This window comes from Camelina sativa, chromosome 20, assembly GCF_030686135.1.
Source record: "Camelina sativa cultivar CO46 ecotype springtype chromosome 20, ASM3068613v1".
In the NCBI taxonomy this organism is placed as follows: domain Eukaryota; kingdom Viridiplantae; phylum Streptophyta; class Magnoliopsida; order Brassicales; family Brassicaceae; genus Camelina; species Camelina sativa.
This window is the reverse complement of record NC_141899.1, coordinates 11,820,795-11,836,625: the sequence shown is the minus strand read 5'-3', so window position 1 is coordinate 11,836,625 and position 15,831 is coordinate 11,820,795. Positions and strand designations below refer to the sequence as shown.

Genomic DNA, 15,831 nt, shown 5'->3' with positions numbered 1-15,831 from the left:
ACACTCTTAACGTGTTCTTGATTCGAAGCACCGCGTCGTTTTGATGCTAAAGACTGTGGCTTTAATTAAACCCTTGCTTTGTGATGTGTGGCGTCAAGCCCAATAAAAAATTGGGCCAGCTAGTTAAAACCAAAATACAGAATTGAGTTGTCGTTACAAACTCGTTAACTCGTTAAAAGACTCCAGATGAGAAATGACTCATCCTCCTTAACTCGTCGTCTTCTTCTTCCTCCATTGTACTCGGAGTCTCGCAAACGCGTGCCTAGAGAGTAGAGCTTGAGTGTTGGAACTTCGCTAAACACTCCATCTCCGTCTCTAATAAACCCATTAGGTCATTTCATTTTCTTTGTTGCTTTCTGATCTGTTTCTGAAACTCCTCCTCAATGCTGAGTACTTACTTGTACTTAGTAATAAGTTAGTATTCTAAGGTTTTCACTGTTTCTGAATCTTCGGTTTTAGTTTTGCGAGCGGATTCAATGTCGGAGGATATGATAAGCAAATTGCCTGATTCTTTGATATCTCAGATACTTTTGTATCTTCCGACGACAAAAGAAGCTGTTAGGACTAGTGTTTTGTCCACTAGGTGGAAACGTCTCTGGCTTTTGATTCCCAAGTTGGATTTGGACTCTTCTAAGTTCCCAGATTACAACACCTTTGTGGGGTTTATGGATAAGTTCCTAGATTTCTCAAGGGAACATAAGTCTTGCTTGCACAAGCTCAAGCTTAGTATTCACAAGAGTGAAAGTGATCAGTCTTGCGTCACGCCGTGGATTGATTTTGTGGCTACGACTAAACTTGAGCATCTTGATGTTGAGTTTGGTCCTGTAAAGCTTGAGTGTTTGGAAGTGATGCCCTTAAGCCTCTTTTTTGTCTGTGACACGCTCTTTTACTTAAGACTCCATCGAGTATTTTTGGGTAAATCTGAGTCTGTGTCTTTACCTTGCCTCAAGAAGTTGCGTTTAGAACACAATGTATATGCAAATGAGGCTGTTCTAGAGTCACTCATCTCGGGTTGCCCAGTTCTTGAAGATTTGGAGATTGTTCAAAGGGTTGATGCTAATGTTGAGGTTGTACGAGTGCGCTCCCAGACATTAACCAGTCTCAGTATAGCACATGGTGTCAATGATTACGAGGTTGAAGTTTTGGCGGAGGAAATTGAGTATGAAAACTTGAGGGTTTTGATTGATGCCCCTAGACTCATGTATTTGAATCTCGGTGATAATATAGCTGAGTTTGCTGTACTTAGCAGTTTGGATTCCTTAACCAAGGTTGATATTCTTGGCGATTTTTACATGGTGAAGAGTGCTGATGAAGTTGACTTTGCGTGATTTTTTCACCAGTATCTTGGGAGTTAGAGATATGAAGATTTCTAACGATGCTTACGAGGTATATATGGCTTCGCAATTCACATATATATGATGGTCTTTGCATGATAATATTGCTCACCATTATTCTTATCTCCATTTTTTTTTTTTTTTCTCTGGTGAGTAGTCCATTATGTATCACCCTATATCAGAGTCACTCCAGTTTTGCAACCTGTCTTGTTTGGAAGTAGAGATGCTTTTCTGCAACCTGCACAAAGTACCACAGCTTCTTAAACGCTTCCATCAGGTATAGTTTGGTAGTTGCAAGTCTGTTTCATTACCTCAACTCAATGAATACACCCCAATGTGAAGGTTGTACAAGTGCACTCTCAGACATAGTCCAGTATCTTAGTATATGTGAGTAAAATCGTAAGCCATTTGGGTTCCTTAACCAGGGTCAATCTTCTTGAATTATACATGTTGCTGACCCTTTACATAGGGACTTGTAGGTGGTTCTACGATGACCATCATACAGTCTTAAGGTTGGACTTGGATTAAGTACTATTTTCATGTCTTTTGTGATTGTCTGACTTGTCCTTGTTTAGATTAAATTCAACTTCACATTTGATGTTTCTTTTTATTTGACTTATTTTTAGTTTAAAGTATATTTTGCTTGATTTTATCTAAAGCAAAAATATCGCGGGAAAAATAACAGATAAATCAAAATAATTTTCCTAATGCCTAAGCCCTAGAAGACGAACCTGAGAAGCAGCCAGAGCACCGGTCCTAATCTCTTTAGCGGTAAGATATGATCTGTTGAACTCCTTTGAGTTATATGTTCTTCAAATTCGTTTCAAGATTCAATAATTTTGTGTGTTTAAAGTTTTTGGTATTGTGATATGCAGATCTTGTGTTGTATGTGTGTGTGTGTTTGAAAGTGAGACAAAACAATGAGCGAGAGAGGTCGTCGTAGAGTTGGGGAAGATAGGATAAGCTTCTTACCTGATCATTTGCTGTGTCAGATACTATCTGATCTTCCTACAAAGATTGCTGTTAGGACTTGTGTTTTCTCCAAGCGATGGAAAAGTGTCTGGCTATCGGTTCCTCTGTTGGATTTGGACGTTTCTGAGTCCCCAGCTGGTTACTCTGAATTTGCGAGTGTTGTCCATGGCTTTCTTGATATCTCTAGGGAGACACTCATACACAAGCTCAGACTTTTTCTTATGAGAAATCAGCCTGATCAGTCTTAGTTGTCGCAGTGGATCCACAACGCAGTTATGCGTAAAGTTCAACATTTGGATGTTGTTATATGCCGTTTGAGTTATATAGGTGAGAAGCTGATGCCCCTTAGCCTTTACACCTGTGAGTCTCTGGTATCCTTGAAACTGAATAATGTGTCGTTGGCTGATTTCGAGAATGTTTCTCTACCTCGTCTGAAAATCATGCATTTAGTAGACAACAGGTATGCTAATGATGCTCATTTGGAGAATCTTATCTCATCTTGCCCGGTTCTTGAAGATTTGAAAGTTGTTAGATATGTAGAGAGAGAGTACATAGTTAAGGTTTTACGAGTACGTTCTCAGTCATTAAAGATTCTCAAACTTGTTCTTGATAGTGATGGTTATCGTGCTAGCAAGTATGATGATTTGGAGGTTGCAATTGATGCTCCTGGACTCAGCTATTTGAGTCTTGAAGATCACCAGTCGAAACGTTTCGTTATAAGCAGTTTGAGTTCACTTGCCAAGGTAGATATTGATGTCAGTTTTGATGCGGTGAGAATTGTAGTAAGAAATGTCGCTTTAAAGAGAAGTGTAGTGAGAAACTTCCTCACAAGTCTCTCGAGCGTAACGGACATGACTATGAGTGGAACAACTTTGACGGTATATATATATATATGTCAGAGGAAGTAATTGAGTATTTGGATGTCTCTTTTGATTAAAAAAGTTGTCTTTTCTTTGTGTTTGCAGCTCCTCTCTCGCTACATGAGACACGAAACCGCTGCCCCAGTTTCCTTACATGATCCAATTCTGTGCGGTCTTTTATAACTCTGATTTGGACAAGCTTCCCAACTTTCTTGAGAGCTTTCCAAATCTCAAATCCCTTGTCTTGGTGATGAATTTAGCTTATAAATTTTACCTTTTGAGTTACTTATTTTCTCATCATCAATTCCAAAATATTTAAAATCATCCCTGGAGCATGTTGAGATTCGAACACCTCTAAGCGGAGCTGAACCGGAATTGAAACTAGTAAAGTACTTCCTCGAGAATTCGGCTGTTCTCAAGAAGTTTACGCTGCAATTGGGTTGCAAGAGAATGGAGAAAGAGTCTATCATCTTCATGGAACTTCTGAGATTTAGGAGATGTTCTGCTTCTTGTGAAGTTCATGTTGGACTTGACGGTACTTATCCAAATGTGATACACAAGTTCTTGTAACATCTTGAAGTCCACTGTCCTGCGGATCATATGGTTGATATGGTGCCTATAAGCCTTTACTTATGTGAGACTTTGGTTTCACTGAGACTTCATTTCGTGGCTCTTAGCTGTCCAGTTTGTGTCTTTGCCTAATCTCAAGGTGATGCATGTAGAAAGGAATTTATACTATGATGTTGAATCTCTGGAGGACCTTATCTCAGCAAGCCCGGTTCTTGAAGATTTAACCGTACTTAGGGTTATAGATGTTACAGCTCTAATTGTATCAAGTACAGATGAACATACCAAGTTTTAGAAAATTTCATCTGCTTTTGTTGTTAACAGAACGTGTAAATGGTTAAGAATCGATAAGCTGGCTTGTTCTATAATTAAAGGATGAGCTAGGCTTGTGCATTCTGTTTTGTAGACGTCCCAATAGCAGCTTTGCTCTTAACAGCTTCTATCTATAGCTTAGCTTTCATCTTGAAGTCAACTCTCATTGGATTGATACGTTTGGTAATTGGTATGATGCCTTTACTTATGTGAGACTTTGGTTTCATTGAGACTTCAAAACGTCTGGGTGCATTGTTTCGAGTTTGAGTCTTGCCTAATCTCAGGATCTCAATTGGGTTTGAAGATCTTGGGTCACTATTCAAACGGAAACAAAAATTAAGTAACGCTTGCAATTTTTTTAGTCATCTTTCATATTCCAGCAATATTCTTACTGAATTACATAGGAAAGTAGAAACTGCAATACTCAAAATAGCTCTTCCAATAGAAAGAGATAAATTCTCAAAATATAAAATAAAAAGGATAAAATCCCAGAAGCACCCTTAAAAGTTCATCATCTACTTAAAACCAAAATCTCTCCTTGATCCACCTCCTTAGGCTCTACCCTTTCCCTTGCCCTTGTTAGATCCCTTGTTGTTAGAACCACCGAACTGTTTGCCTGAGTTGAATGGCCTGCATACACACAACATTGATCAAACATCAATCATCACACTGAATCCATTTTCACACATCATCGAGCTTATGAGAGATTAAGAAAGAGACGAACTTACTTCTTGTTGTTACCACCGGATGATTGACCTCCAGACTTAGGGCTCTGGTTCACAGGAGACTTTCCACCCTTTTTAGCTGGGTGTGGTGTGGCTGTGTGCCCTCCCTTCTTCTTCTCTTCTGTACCAATGTAACACAAGGTAGTTTTCTTTCATCAGAATACATACAATCATTCTGGTCATAATTCTACTCAGATTGACTAATCTAAATAGATCTCAACAACAAGACAACTCTACAGAGAGAGATAAAGAGTTTTATCATTCTAACCTGTCTTCTGAGGAGTAACTGCTGGTGCTGCTGCTTGTTTTGCCTTCTTTCCCGAGACAGGTGTTTTAGCAGATTCATTTGGCCTCTTCTTGTTGATTGGCTCAGGCTTTTCAATAAAACATACGAAACAGTAAAGTGAGAAAAAAGGACTAGGTATTAAGCACAGTAAGCAGAGCAAATGTTAAATTGACAGTATATCTACCTTCTTGGGAGTCTCCTCCTCCTCTTCATCCTCAGAATCCTCCTCCTCTTCATCATCTGAGTCATCTTCATCAACATCCATCTACAAAAAAGAAGCATCACCACAAAATTCATCACCAACCTACTCAACTACTCCGGAATGTATGAATGCACATACTACTATCAGATATAGAAAAACACAAATCATAGACAGGTACAAAAAAAAAAACTCACTCCTTTCTCAGAGTCATCATCGTCATCAGACTCGTCTTCCTCGTTGTCAGAGGAATCCTCATCATCTTCAGATTCAGGCTTCACTTCTTCAGGCTTGGCCTTTGGCTTAGAGTCAGCCTTGACAACATTCGAAGCAGCAGCTACAGCATTTCCTGAAATGTAAAGTACAATAACATTGGAGATGAGATAACAACTTTCTAAAGAAAAGAAAACAAAGAAAATAGTAGGCATCCACAACGCTTACCATTGGCAGGAGCAGGAGCAATGGCAGGAACATTAGCAGGAACCGCTTCATCCTCTTCTTCTGAGGAGTAGTAGTCAGAGTCGTCCTGGTCGATGTTGGGGGATATGTAACCAAGGAAGTGGACGCTTCCTTTGGTACAGTTGTGGGAAAGCTCAAACTCTTTCTCAAAGACAAGATCAAAGCTAATCTGAGGGAACTTGTCTTGAGAAAGGGTTCCAAGAACAAGCTTCTTCCTGTCAACAGTCACAGTCAAGACAATAGATTCTCCCGTTTTCAACTTACCATCAATCGACGCCTACACACATAGAGAGAAACCCAGAATCAATCAAGCTATTTCGTTGCAGCTAACCTAAACAAACTTCAAACAACCCTAGCTTTTAAGAAATAAAAAATAACCTGAGAGATGTGGATGAGGTGGTCGTCTTCAGGGCTCACCTTGAGAGGTGCCCCTGGCTTCACTTCAGCTCCTGTATTAACATTATACAAAAGAAATCAAACATGAGTTCTTCGTCTCTCAGAAGGTTCATCACTTTGTTTACTTTAGAGAGCCTAAACGAAACCTAAACAAGCTTAGCTAACAAACGTAACGAAGTATGAACAGTTTTCAAAATCGAGTAAGAAACTCCAAGGAAAATTAAAAGCGAACACGAAACACACGAATAGATGATAAAGCAAAGCAAAAAAAAAAAAAAAAAAAAACACGAGTTTCTTATGAGACAAAACCGATCGAATTCTAGAAACGGGAAAACAGGAAACAGTAGAGACGACGGAGATAATAAACAAGGATGAAGAAGACAGATGCTTACCCCAGAACTCCATTGTTGTTGTTGAACGAGGAAGAGAGAAAAAGGAGCTTTTATGGTTTTTGAGGAAGCGAAGAAAAAGAGAGAATTGCGAGTGAAAGAGGCAGAGAAGAAGAAGAGGTTTTGCGGACAATTTATAATCGAGGAGAGGTTTAAGAAGAGCCTAGGGTTCTTCTTGGGCGGTTCTCTCTCTCTCTCTACGATGTCGTTTTGGGCTTGATGCGGCGTAAGTACAACAATGTAACGCTTGCATTATTTTCGAAATATTGCCTTTACTTGTGATAAAGATAAAATGGTAAAAATCCAAAATTATTGAATCTAAGGGGGTGTATTCAAACCATGATTTTGAAGAATTTGATGGGATTTAAGAAATTTAGAATTTTGATAGATTTTAGAGAAATTCATATGATTTTCTGTAAAATTCTTTCAAATCCCACCTAAAACCATGAGATTTGGATTTCTGTATTTTTAACTAAACAAATCCTCCAGAATCCTTCGGAATCCTAAAAATTATTAAAATCCTAATCCACAAAACTGTTTTGAATAACAGTGAATTTTAAAGTAGATTTTTAAATCATCAGTTCAATAACAAGGGATTTTAATTGATTTTAAAGTAGATTTTTAAATCATCAGTTTAATAATAGTGGATTTTAATAGACTTTTTAAAATTCATGATTGAATAACATAGAATTTGTAAATTTCACACAAATCACTTAAAATGAAGTTGAATACACCCCCCCCTAAATATTTCGAGAAGATTCTCATTTCTCAATAAATTTATGATTTAAGAAAATAAAGATTCATTGATACAGTTGCGGTCCAAAACAAAAACAAAAAAAATTCATTGATAGTTTTGGTAAAATATTTATTAGACAATACAACAACAACAACAAATATTCAAATGATTTTGTCCACAACCAAAGAAGAAGATGTCTGAAAGGGTACATAAGAGAAGAAACTCTGAGCTAAAAGCTACTGGAAGAAGGCTGGAGGAGTCTCTGCAAACATATCACAACATTTTGTATGGATTTGGAGCGACAAAACCGCGCTCATTTCCCCAACCGGTGTTTTCCAGATTCCGGAATCTCTGAGGTCTTCATTGGAGCTGTTGTTGTTATCAGGAGGAGAAGAAGATGATGATGATGCATTGCAAGATAGTTGTCGTGAGAGAGACATTAGCTGAGACTGAGATCTTGAGCTTCCGTTGCTTCTCTGGATACAACCTCGGTTTGATGATGCCTTTGCCATCTTCAGTCCGGGTTTGTTTCTTGGCAATGGAGGGAAATGGATTGAAGCTGATGTGTTTTCTGCTCCTTTGATGATTCCTGGTTTCGCTTTTGATGGTTCTGCTCTATGTTGCTTCCATGCTAGAAACGATCTTTCTAGTCTTGATTGTACCTGCCAAGTTTTACATAGGTATCAATACTAACTTCTTCTAATCGAGATCCAAACTGAATTTATTATGCTGAAAAATAAGAGAAGGAGTATTACCGCGGGAAAGAGGGTACAAGAAGCAAAAGACAATGAGGATGAAGAAAAGGGAGAATTCCTTCTTCCCTTGTCTGCAGATCCAAAACTTGATGGCCCAAGATCATCATCATCATCATCGTCGTCATCATCTTCTCCGCCTTCACCATCATCATCATCCTCATCATCATCATCTTTGTATTTCTCTTCCGGTTTCTTCTCTTGTATCTTCTCTTTGACAGTGACAACTTTCTCTTCTTTTTGAACCGGGACAAAATCATCGTCTTCGGTCAAACCCATTTCAGTTTTTTTTTCCTCTTCTTGTTCTTTCAGCTTCAATTCTTCATCCATATCCTCTATAGCTTCCTCTAAGCAAATCTCAGCCTCTACTAACTCAAGCTCCTTCTGTATCATCTCCTTTCTCTCTTCATTTGTTTTCTTTTTCTCTTCTGTCCATTTCTCTAACCCGTCAATCATCGGCTTCACCGATTTCTCGATTCCAAGTATGAATCTTTTTATCGGGTGTTCCTTTTTCACTGCCACTTCTTTCCCATAGAACTCGTCGAAACCAAGTGGCAAAAACTCAACTTTTGAAAGATCCACTTCTTCCCCTCCTTCCTCCACAGTAGGTTGCCAAAATAATCGAATGCCATGCTTTTCATCCTCGACATAGTTTATTATCCGACCTGTTGGCGTATGCAAAATAACAGGGTCCTCCGTTTGAACAAGTTTGGAAGGATCTTCAGGATCAGGTTCAGGTTCTTTGTTCAGTAAGACAAACTCCGGTGTCACCTCCACTGATCAAGAAAAATAAAACACACAGATTCAATAGAACATCGCAAACATTCAATCATGTAAGACCAAAATCTGTATGAGTCATTACCATTTTTCCACCAATGTTCGAGCTCAGCGGGCATTGGTAGCCTCAAAGGAGCTTTGTAAAAAGAGTTCAACCACATTTCCCTTTCTTGATCCACCTCATCTACGTAGGTTTCCCAATACTCAGGGACCTACCAAAAAAATACAGATTCTTATGTCAACTTTGTGGTCAGAGAACTAACTCGAAAAGCCTGATAAGAAATGACCCACATCATAAAATTGGTTAATGAAACCTGGCGCCATCCAAACATCCTCTTCTTCATAAAAATATGGATGTTGAGGATCACCATATGGACCCCTTTCTTCCCTAATCACTGCATACATAAAAACAAAAAACACTTTGAGGTCCCAACTAAATTAACACAGTACTGTAAAATGACCAGTTCTCTTCCACTTTTCTCATAAGCTGGACATTGCTTGAAAGAAAGGCCAAACATATATTTGAAACAGAATATGATTACTAGAGAGGGTCCTGCACTGATGTAAAGGAATCAAACATGCCCTTAAATATGTCTTGGCTTATACTTAATACACAGAACAAACAGAAGTAGCAATAAGGAAGAGGGGCAATACTTCCGTCAGGTTTGTTTACAAACATTCGAGCCTTAGCTGCGGCCACCTCCGCCAAACCAGAATGCAGCTGAAAATGTTTTCACATCAGTATATTTATCATTACTTCCTCTTTCTTTGCTGAAAGTTATATGTATCACAGAGAACAGAATAATGGGTGACTACCGCACAAATATCTACGGTACAGCCATGCTCCTCCTCCAATAGCTCCCCAAAGTAGAATCTACCCTGCATTACCATTAAGAATGTGAACTAGTGTCAGAACTATGAATATCCACTAAAGAAAATGCTTCATGGAGGAAAAACTTTTACCCAAACCACTAAAGAAAATGGTATTTTAGGACTACAAGAAATTATGATGTAAACGACCAAATTTTCGTACTACTCACATATAGGATGCGTTCATTAACTTCATAGACACCACACCCATGCATTCGACTGTGCTTCCATTGACCAGCATAGCGATATCGACCTTTCTCCCTGGTATGAAAACCATATAATACACAATGTATTAATAAGGAATGGAGAGGGAATCAACAATAATGGCATTTTCAGCTTAGTTCAAGTTATCGCTTAGTCCACGAATATATCTAATGAGGTCAATAAATAAAAAAATAGAACCAAATCACTCAAATCAGTGTTGGGAAGTAAGCCATCTAGTAATGAACTTATAATTGCAGAGACTCACGGTTTCTCGCCAAACTGGTTGACCCACTCTTCGTTTTCATAGAAAGGAACTTGGAAATTCCCATTAGTAAGTGCAACACTGTCCTCAACATCCATTTCCAACCACTTTCTGTCTTCTGGACTCATATAATCTCTCTTGATAATCCTTCCTTCTGCACGCATCTTAGCTTCAAGCCTACATACACAGAAAGAACAGTATCTCTTATTCAAACGACCAGGTCCAATTGTCCATAGAATCCTTTGGGAAGATTAATAGGAACAGTAATCGTACTTGGAACCTGGCATAGGCTCAATATCAGGAATATCAACTTCTACAACCCCATGACCATCCATGTCATTCTGAAGCCACTCACCCTCATACCTAAAGATTCAATTTCAGAGCCAAAACCAAAAAAAAATATTTGTTCGGTCATTGAAAACCAATGTAAAACATGAACAAGGGAAACAAAAAAAAAAAACAAGTAAATCTACAAAAACAAAAGTATCACCTCACAAGCCCATCTTCAGCAATATAAACACCTTTTCCTTGAGCCAAGTCATCCCAGACTGTACCTTCATACCTTTTAGCAAAATAGCAGAGAGAGAAAATAGTGAGATACGAATCTTCTGAATCAAGATGAAACTATACATCACAAAGCTACCCCAAACAGATGAAGAAGCTCTTTAAACTAAGTAGCAAGAAAGTTTCTAATGCCCTATCATTCAACCTGCATTGCCATTTCCTTCAATTTCCAGAATTGAAACTCTACTTTAGACTAAAAAAAGATGCAAACCAAACTTCATGAACAGTAAATCCGCAGCTTATAAAACACAACAAACTAAGAAAGTCACCAACTTTAGAGATTGCTTTAAGCTGAATTGGAGAAATAAACATCAAATGAATCAAAACATATAAACCCTAAACCCAAAAAATCAAAGCTTTAAACACCAAATTCACATAAACAAGGAACAGTCAAAGAGAGAGAGAGAACAAAAAAAGGGGTATTACGAGCTTCCATCAGGGAAAATATAGCTGACCCATTGAAGAAACTCTTCAATCCTATCAAGCTCCTCAACAACACCTTTAGCATTCTCAATATCAAAATGGTTATCCGGAATCGCTGGATAAGGTTTCCTATAAGGAACATAGAAAGGTTGAATCTCAGGATCTCGACCTTCTTCAATCTCATCGTTAACAACATCCCAATCATCTTCATCAGCCCAAACAGGATCCCAACCAGGTTTAGTCATATCCAATGGACCATCAGCCCAAATCTCCCTAAGATCTTCTTCTTTCCACCGTTCTGGGTCTCTAGGGAAATCGAATAGATCCTCGTAGAATGTGTAGTTGTCTTCTTCCTCTTCCTCCATACGCTTCACTCGCTTCCCGTCGAGTACTCGATTGAACCGGCGGATGTTGGTTTCTGGGTTCGCGTTTGGGTCGGGGGGGATGTCGCTTGGTCGAACGTAATTGAGGATGCTGTTGTCTTCTTCTTCTTCTTCTTCCCCTTTTGCTTCGTTCTCCGACTCGGAGATGTAGAAGTCGTCGCCGGAGGATTGGGATGATGAGTCTGAGTCGGAGTCTGAGCCATTTTCTTCATTCGCATTGGGTGATTGTTGACTCGGGTCTTGCTTTGACTCGGTGAGTTCGTCGTTAGCCATGAGGGAGGGTTGAAGGAGAGGAAGTGGATAGGTGAAGAGTGTTGTTGAGCAGATAAGTGGGTGAAAGGGTGAGGTTTTGGGGTTTTTGTGTAAACGAGTACTGACTGAAACAAAAAAACATTCGCAGATTATTTTTATTTCTCCCCTATGTTTTTGTTTTTTTTTCAATTTCGGCACTCTAACTTTGCTTTATTTCTACTAAATCCATTGATCTTTCAAGTTTTTCTTTTCTCCTGTTTTTTCTTGTTGGAATGTGAAGGAAAAAACAATTAAATTTACAGAGTAGGTAGTTTGAGTTTGAGTAATCAATTAAATCCATTGATCTTTCGAGTTTATTTTTCTTCTTGGAATGTGAAAAATCATATATATAAAAGTAATATTTTGGTTTCTCCTTATTGGTTAATTTTCATTTAATGCTTTCTAATTTTTTTATTTTTTTATTTGTTTTCTAATTAGTTAATTGAAATAAAAAAATTTAACTCACACATTAAAATAAAATTATAACTGAAAATAAAATAAATGATTCATTAATCATATTTCACCACTCAATTTTATTCAGACACAATAATTTATAATTGTAATTCTCATAATTCTAAATGTAACTTCCATCAATTATCATCATATAAATAAACATTCTTTCATTCTCCCATATTGGCATTCTTTTACTTTCTCATTTTCACATTCTCTCATTCTCTTCCACTTCTCTCATTCTCTTATACAATACCTCAAATCATTTTTTCGTTTTGTTTTGTTTTCAATTTCATATTTTTGTTCTATGGGTTACAAAAAAAACAGATGAAAATCATTGTAAATTTTTAACGATAAATTTTAATATTATAGACTACATGATATAAATTTTACATTGTTTTATTTTTAAAGATTCATCTCCAATATCTAATTTGGATTATCATCTTATAAGACCAACTTCAACCCATCTCCATTTCTATCTGCAAACTCCATTTTGGAGAAAAACCTTCTCCAACCCCACTCTATTTCCATCTGCAAAATGGAGATCTCTATATTTGTCTCTATATTTGAAGACTTTTAATTCATTTCTCCATTTTGGAGTTGAGCTTTTTTATTTGCAGATCAGTCCCTTAAATTTATATAGATTTATATTTTATATCTAAATATAGTTAAATATTATTATTTTATACTTAAACTTATAAATAATAATTTTAAAATTCTACAATTAACATATAATACATAGAAAATAGACAATACAAACAAAAGTACAAAATAGCATTACTACCAATAAAATTTGAAATACATAATATGACTTAAACTAAATATTAAAAACAACTTAATACAACAAACACTAATAATTAATGAATGTTGTGTAATGTAATGTTATTCAATAATAAATTTTAAATATAAATAGCATGCTAATTTTTTGTTTTTTTGCTAAAAATAAGATAATTGGATCAAGTTTGTAATTTTAATAAGTAAAGGATCATTATATAAATTAATAATAAGATATAAGATGAATATTCTTAGAATATTTTTTTTTTGAGTCAAATATGGAGAAATTGGTTGGAGTAAAACCATCTCCAAAATGGATTTACTGCAATGGATTTACTGCAAAATAGAGTTAAAAATGAAAAAATGGGTTGAAGATGCCCTAAGTAATCATTCTCTCCTCCTCTCCCACAAATATTCAAATGTTGTTAGGGCATCTTTATAGGGGGAACTATTTTAGGTGTTCTTAGAGTAAAAATATTATGAAAATAATGTAAGATCAGTAGTTAAGATCTTTTGTTAAAAAGTTAGTTATTGAGAGAACATGTTTAAGATCATAAGATTTAATAATATAATATTCTTAAACATATTACAATTATAAAAACTTATAAAATAACATTTAAATTGCAAACTTATAAAACTTTTACTAAAATTCAAAATACAATACTAAATTTTTATGAAACAACAAAAACATTAAAGATAAAAAAAATATTATTTAATTAAAGCACAAAAACATTTTATTTAATTAATATATAGTTTAATGTCCAAATTTATTCCATATATTCTTAATCAGATCCTCTTTTAATTTGTGAAAAATTGTTTGCAAAAAATTGTATCCATTCACAGCTTGCCACGTCAGCTTAGAACTGAGCCAATATCAGTTCTACATCAAGAACTAAAAAAGGTGTTCTAAGCCACTATTCATTATTTTTCTATTTTTTTTGGGCTAAGAACACCCCATAGTTATGCCTATAAAGATGGCCTTATATCTCATATGTGTTGTAAGAGTTTAATTCTATATTTTAATTTAGAAAATATTATATATATTTAACATTGTTTTCAATTTTTCTTTATTTATATAAAAATAAATATTCTTTTTATATTTCTTGCCTTTCTAATCTATTCATATTTATCTTTTAAATTTCCATAGATAAATTTAATTTCACATATGTTGGTTTTAACAAAAAAAAATCAAGTTTATTTGAGAATGAGATATTTCTATTCCTTTAAACGATCAGTGTAATATATTATACTTTTGAATCAAATTATGGACCCACCAACACTCACTTTTAAATTAAATGGGTTTTAATTTTAGGAGTTGGAAAAATAGAAAAATTTGTTTGTAACTCCCATAATAATATCACAGTAGTGTTTTCAATAAATTTAATTTAATATAATAGAACATGTTAAAAATGTATTAATATGCACTTAATTGCAACTTTGGTACATAGATTTCTGTATTATTTATTAAAAGAAAGACACATGTCTCATTATATACCTCATAGTCTCATATTTCAAATCTCACATAATTTTATAAATTCTACAACATCATTATTTTCCCCTTGATTTAACCAATGATATTTTAACTTAATAAAAGTTCCAGTTTATTTGAATAGGATATACATGTAATATATGATATATAATTTAATTATTTTTTTCTATATGAAACACTATAATTTCATATAAATCAAAGTCCAGACACAATTAAAGAGTTTAAGATAATAACCTAATAAAGTAGTTGCTGTTTTCTTTATTTTAGTTTTATGAAAAATGTATTAGTCTAATAATATATTGTTAGACTCACTTAGTTATATATGTATGAGACACTGCAAACCTACTGTTTATTGTTTTAATTTTTTCTTAATTGAAATATTTTAAATCTCTTTAAGCTATCACAATAATAAAAAAATATATATATGCATAACTAACACCACAAAATCAATTTTATGAAAATATCACAATGATTTTGAAAAATGACTACAACTACAAAAATATATGGCATATAGCATGTAAGATAAAATATGACTTAATTGCTCTAAATATATTATTATCAAAAGAAAATTTGATTTCTTTAATTTATTTAAATTTATACTATGTAGTCTTCAAATTTTGATGTGCACTGAAAAAATAATATTCAAAATAGAATAACGATTATGTAAGAACTCACGCGTAGCGTGAGCTAACACCTAGTAAAGAAGAAAAGGTAATTAATTACAATGGTAGTAGAGTTTGAGTGCTTAGTGCTTGCTGAGAGCCAAAATTAGAGAGAAAACAAAAAATGTATGAAAATAACTTGCACAATGTTAAATTTTCACTATGCTTTGGTTTTAATCATTTCGGCTCCCTAAGTTTAACTATATAATAGAAATGCATCTATTAATTTATGTATGGATGCTGATAAACCCATTGTTTTTTAAGTTACTACCTTGTCAGTAGAATGGGTAAAACATTTTGGAATTGTATGTAAGGAAAAGCATGAAGAGAACATATTTTGAAGAATGTTGAATCTATTCGTAGTATCGTCATTGATCATCACGATCGTATATGTGTGTCAGTGTGACTAAGGGATTGAATTTGAATTTATCATTGGTCCATATTTTGATTGTATATACTGTATCCATATTTTGAGTTATATGGGCCGAACATTACTTCAGAGAACATGGGCTGTTTCAAGTCGATATAATTAACTTTGCATGAATCTTAACGAAAGACGTCGTAGGAGTTGTATAAGACTAGAACCAATGCATTTACACTGATACACATTACGTCCAGACGTCCAGTATTTTATATTTACGTAATAGCGTTAAAAGGTCTCAACTACTTTGAGCTCAATATTGAATCCCTTTCAC

At 35.2% G+C, this 15,831-nt stretch overlaps 2 protein-coding genes and 2 pseudogenes across 4 annotated transcripts; 2 read left to right on the top strand and 2 right to left on the bottom strand.

Moving 5' to 3' along the window:
• Nucleotides 1-339: 339 nt before the first annotated feature.
• On the top strand, nt 340-4,196 carry LOC104770608 (putative FBD-associated F-box protein At5g22720; annotated as a pseudogene). The gene is made up of 3 exons (XR_015593508.1): nt 340-1,386; nt 1,492-2,105; nt 2,210-4,196. The product of XR_015593508.1 is annotated as a putative FBD-associated F-box protein At5g22720 (transcript).
• LOC104770607 (putative F-box/FBD/LRR-repeat protein At5g22670) lies at nt 2,255-3,935 on the top strand (annotated as a pseudogene). Its single transcript, XR_015593507.1, has 2 exons — nt 2,255-3,184; nt 3,272-3,935. The product of XR_015593507.1 is annotated as a putative F-box/FBD/LRR-repeat protein At5g22670 (transcript).
• A 356-nt stretch (nt 4,197-4,552) lies between the features above and the next one.
• LOC104770606 (histone deacetylase HDT2) lies at nt 4,553-7,017 on the bottom strand. The gene is made up of 8 exons (XM_010495056.3): nt 6,503-7,017; nt 6,093-6,163; nt 5,697-5,991; nt 5,453-5,604; nt 5,241-5,321; nt 5,039-5,144; nt 4,774-4,891; nt 4,553-4,675 (listed from the first exon to the last, which is right to left on the bottom strand). The coding sequence occupies exons 1-8, from the start codon at nt 6,513-6,515 to the stop codon at nt 4,597-4,599; spliced, it is 915 nt and encodes a 304-aa protein (XP_010493358.1). The 5' UTR covers nt 6,516-7,017; the 3' UTR covers nt 4,553-4,596.
• Nucleotides 7,018-7,326: 309 nt separating this feature from the next.
• Nucleotides 7,327-11,903, bottom strand: LOC104770605 (protein TIC 100). Its single transcript, XM_010495054.3, has 11 exons — nt 11,091-11,903; nt 10,591-10,662; nt 10,374-10,463; nt 10,104-10,277; nt 9,805-9,895; nt 9,581-9,643; nt 9,419-9,485; nt 9,056-9,159; nt 8,850-8,976; nt 7,991-8,763; nt 7,327-7,897 (listed from the first exon to the last, which is right to left on the bottom strand). Exons 1-11 carry the CDS (start codon nt 11,741-11,743, stop codon nt 7,472-7,474), a joined length of 2,640 nt encoding a protein of 879 aa, XP_010493356.1. The 5' UTR covers nt 11,744-11,903; the 3' UTR covers nt 7,327-7,471.
• Nucleotides 11,904-15,831: the final 3,928 nt, after the last annotated feature.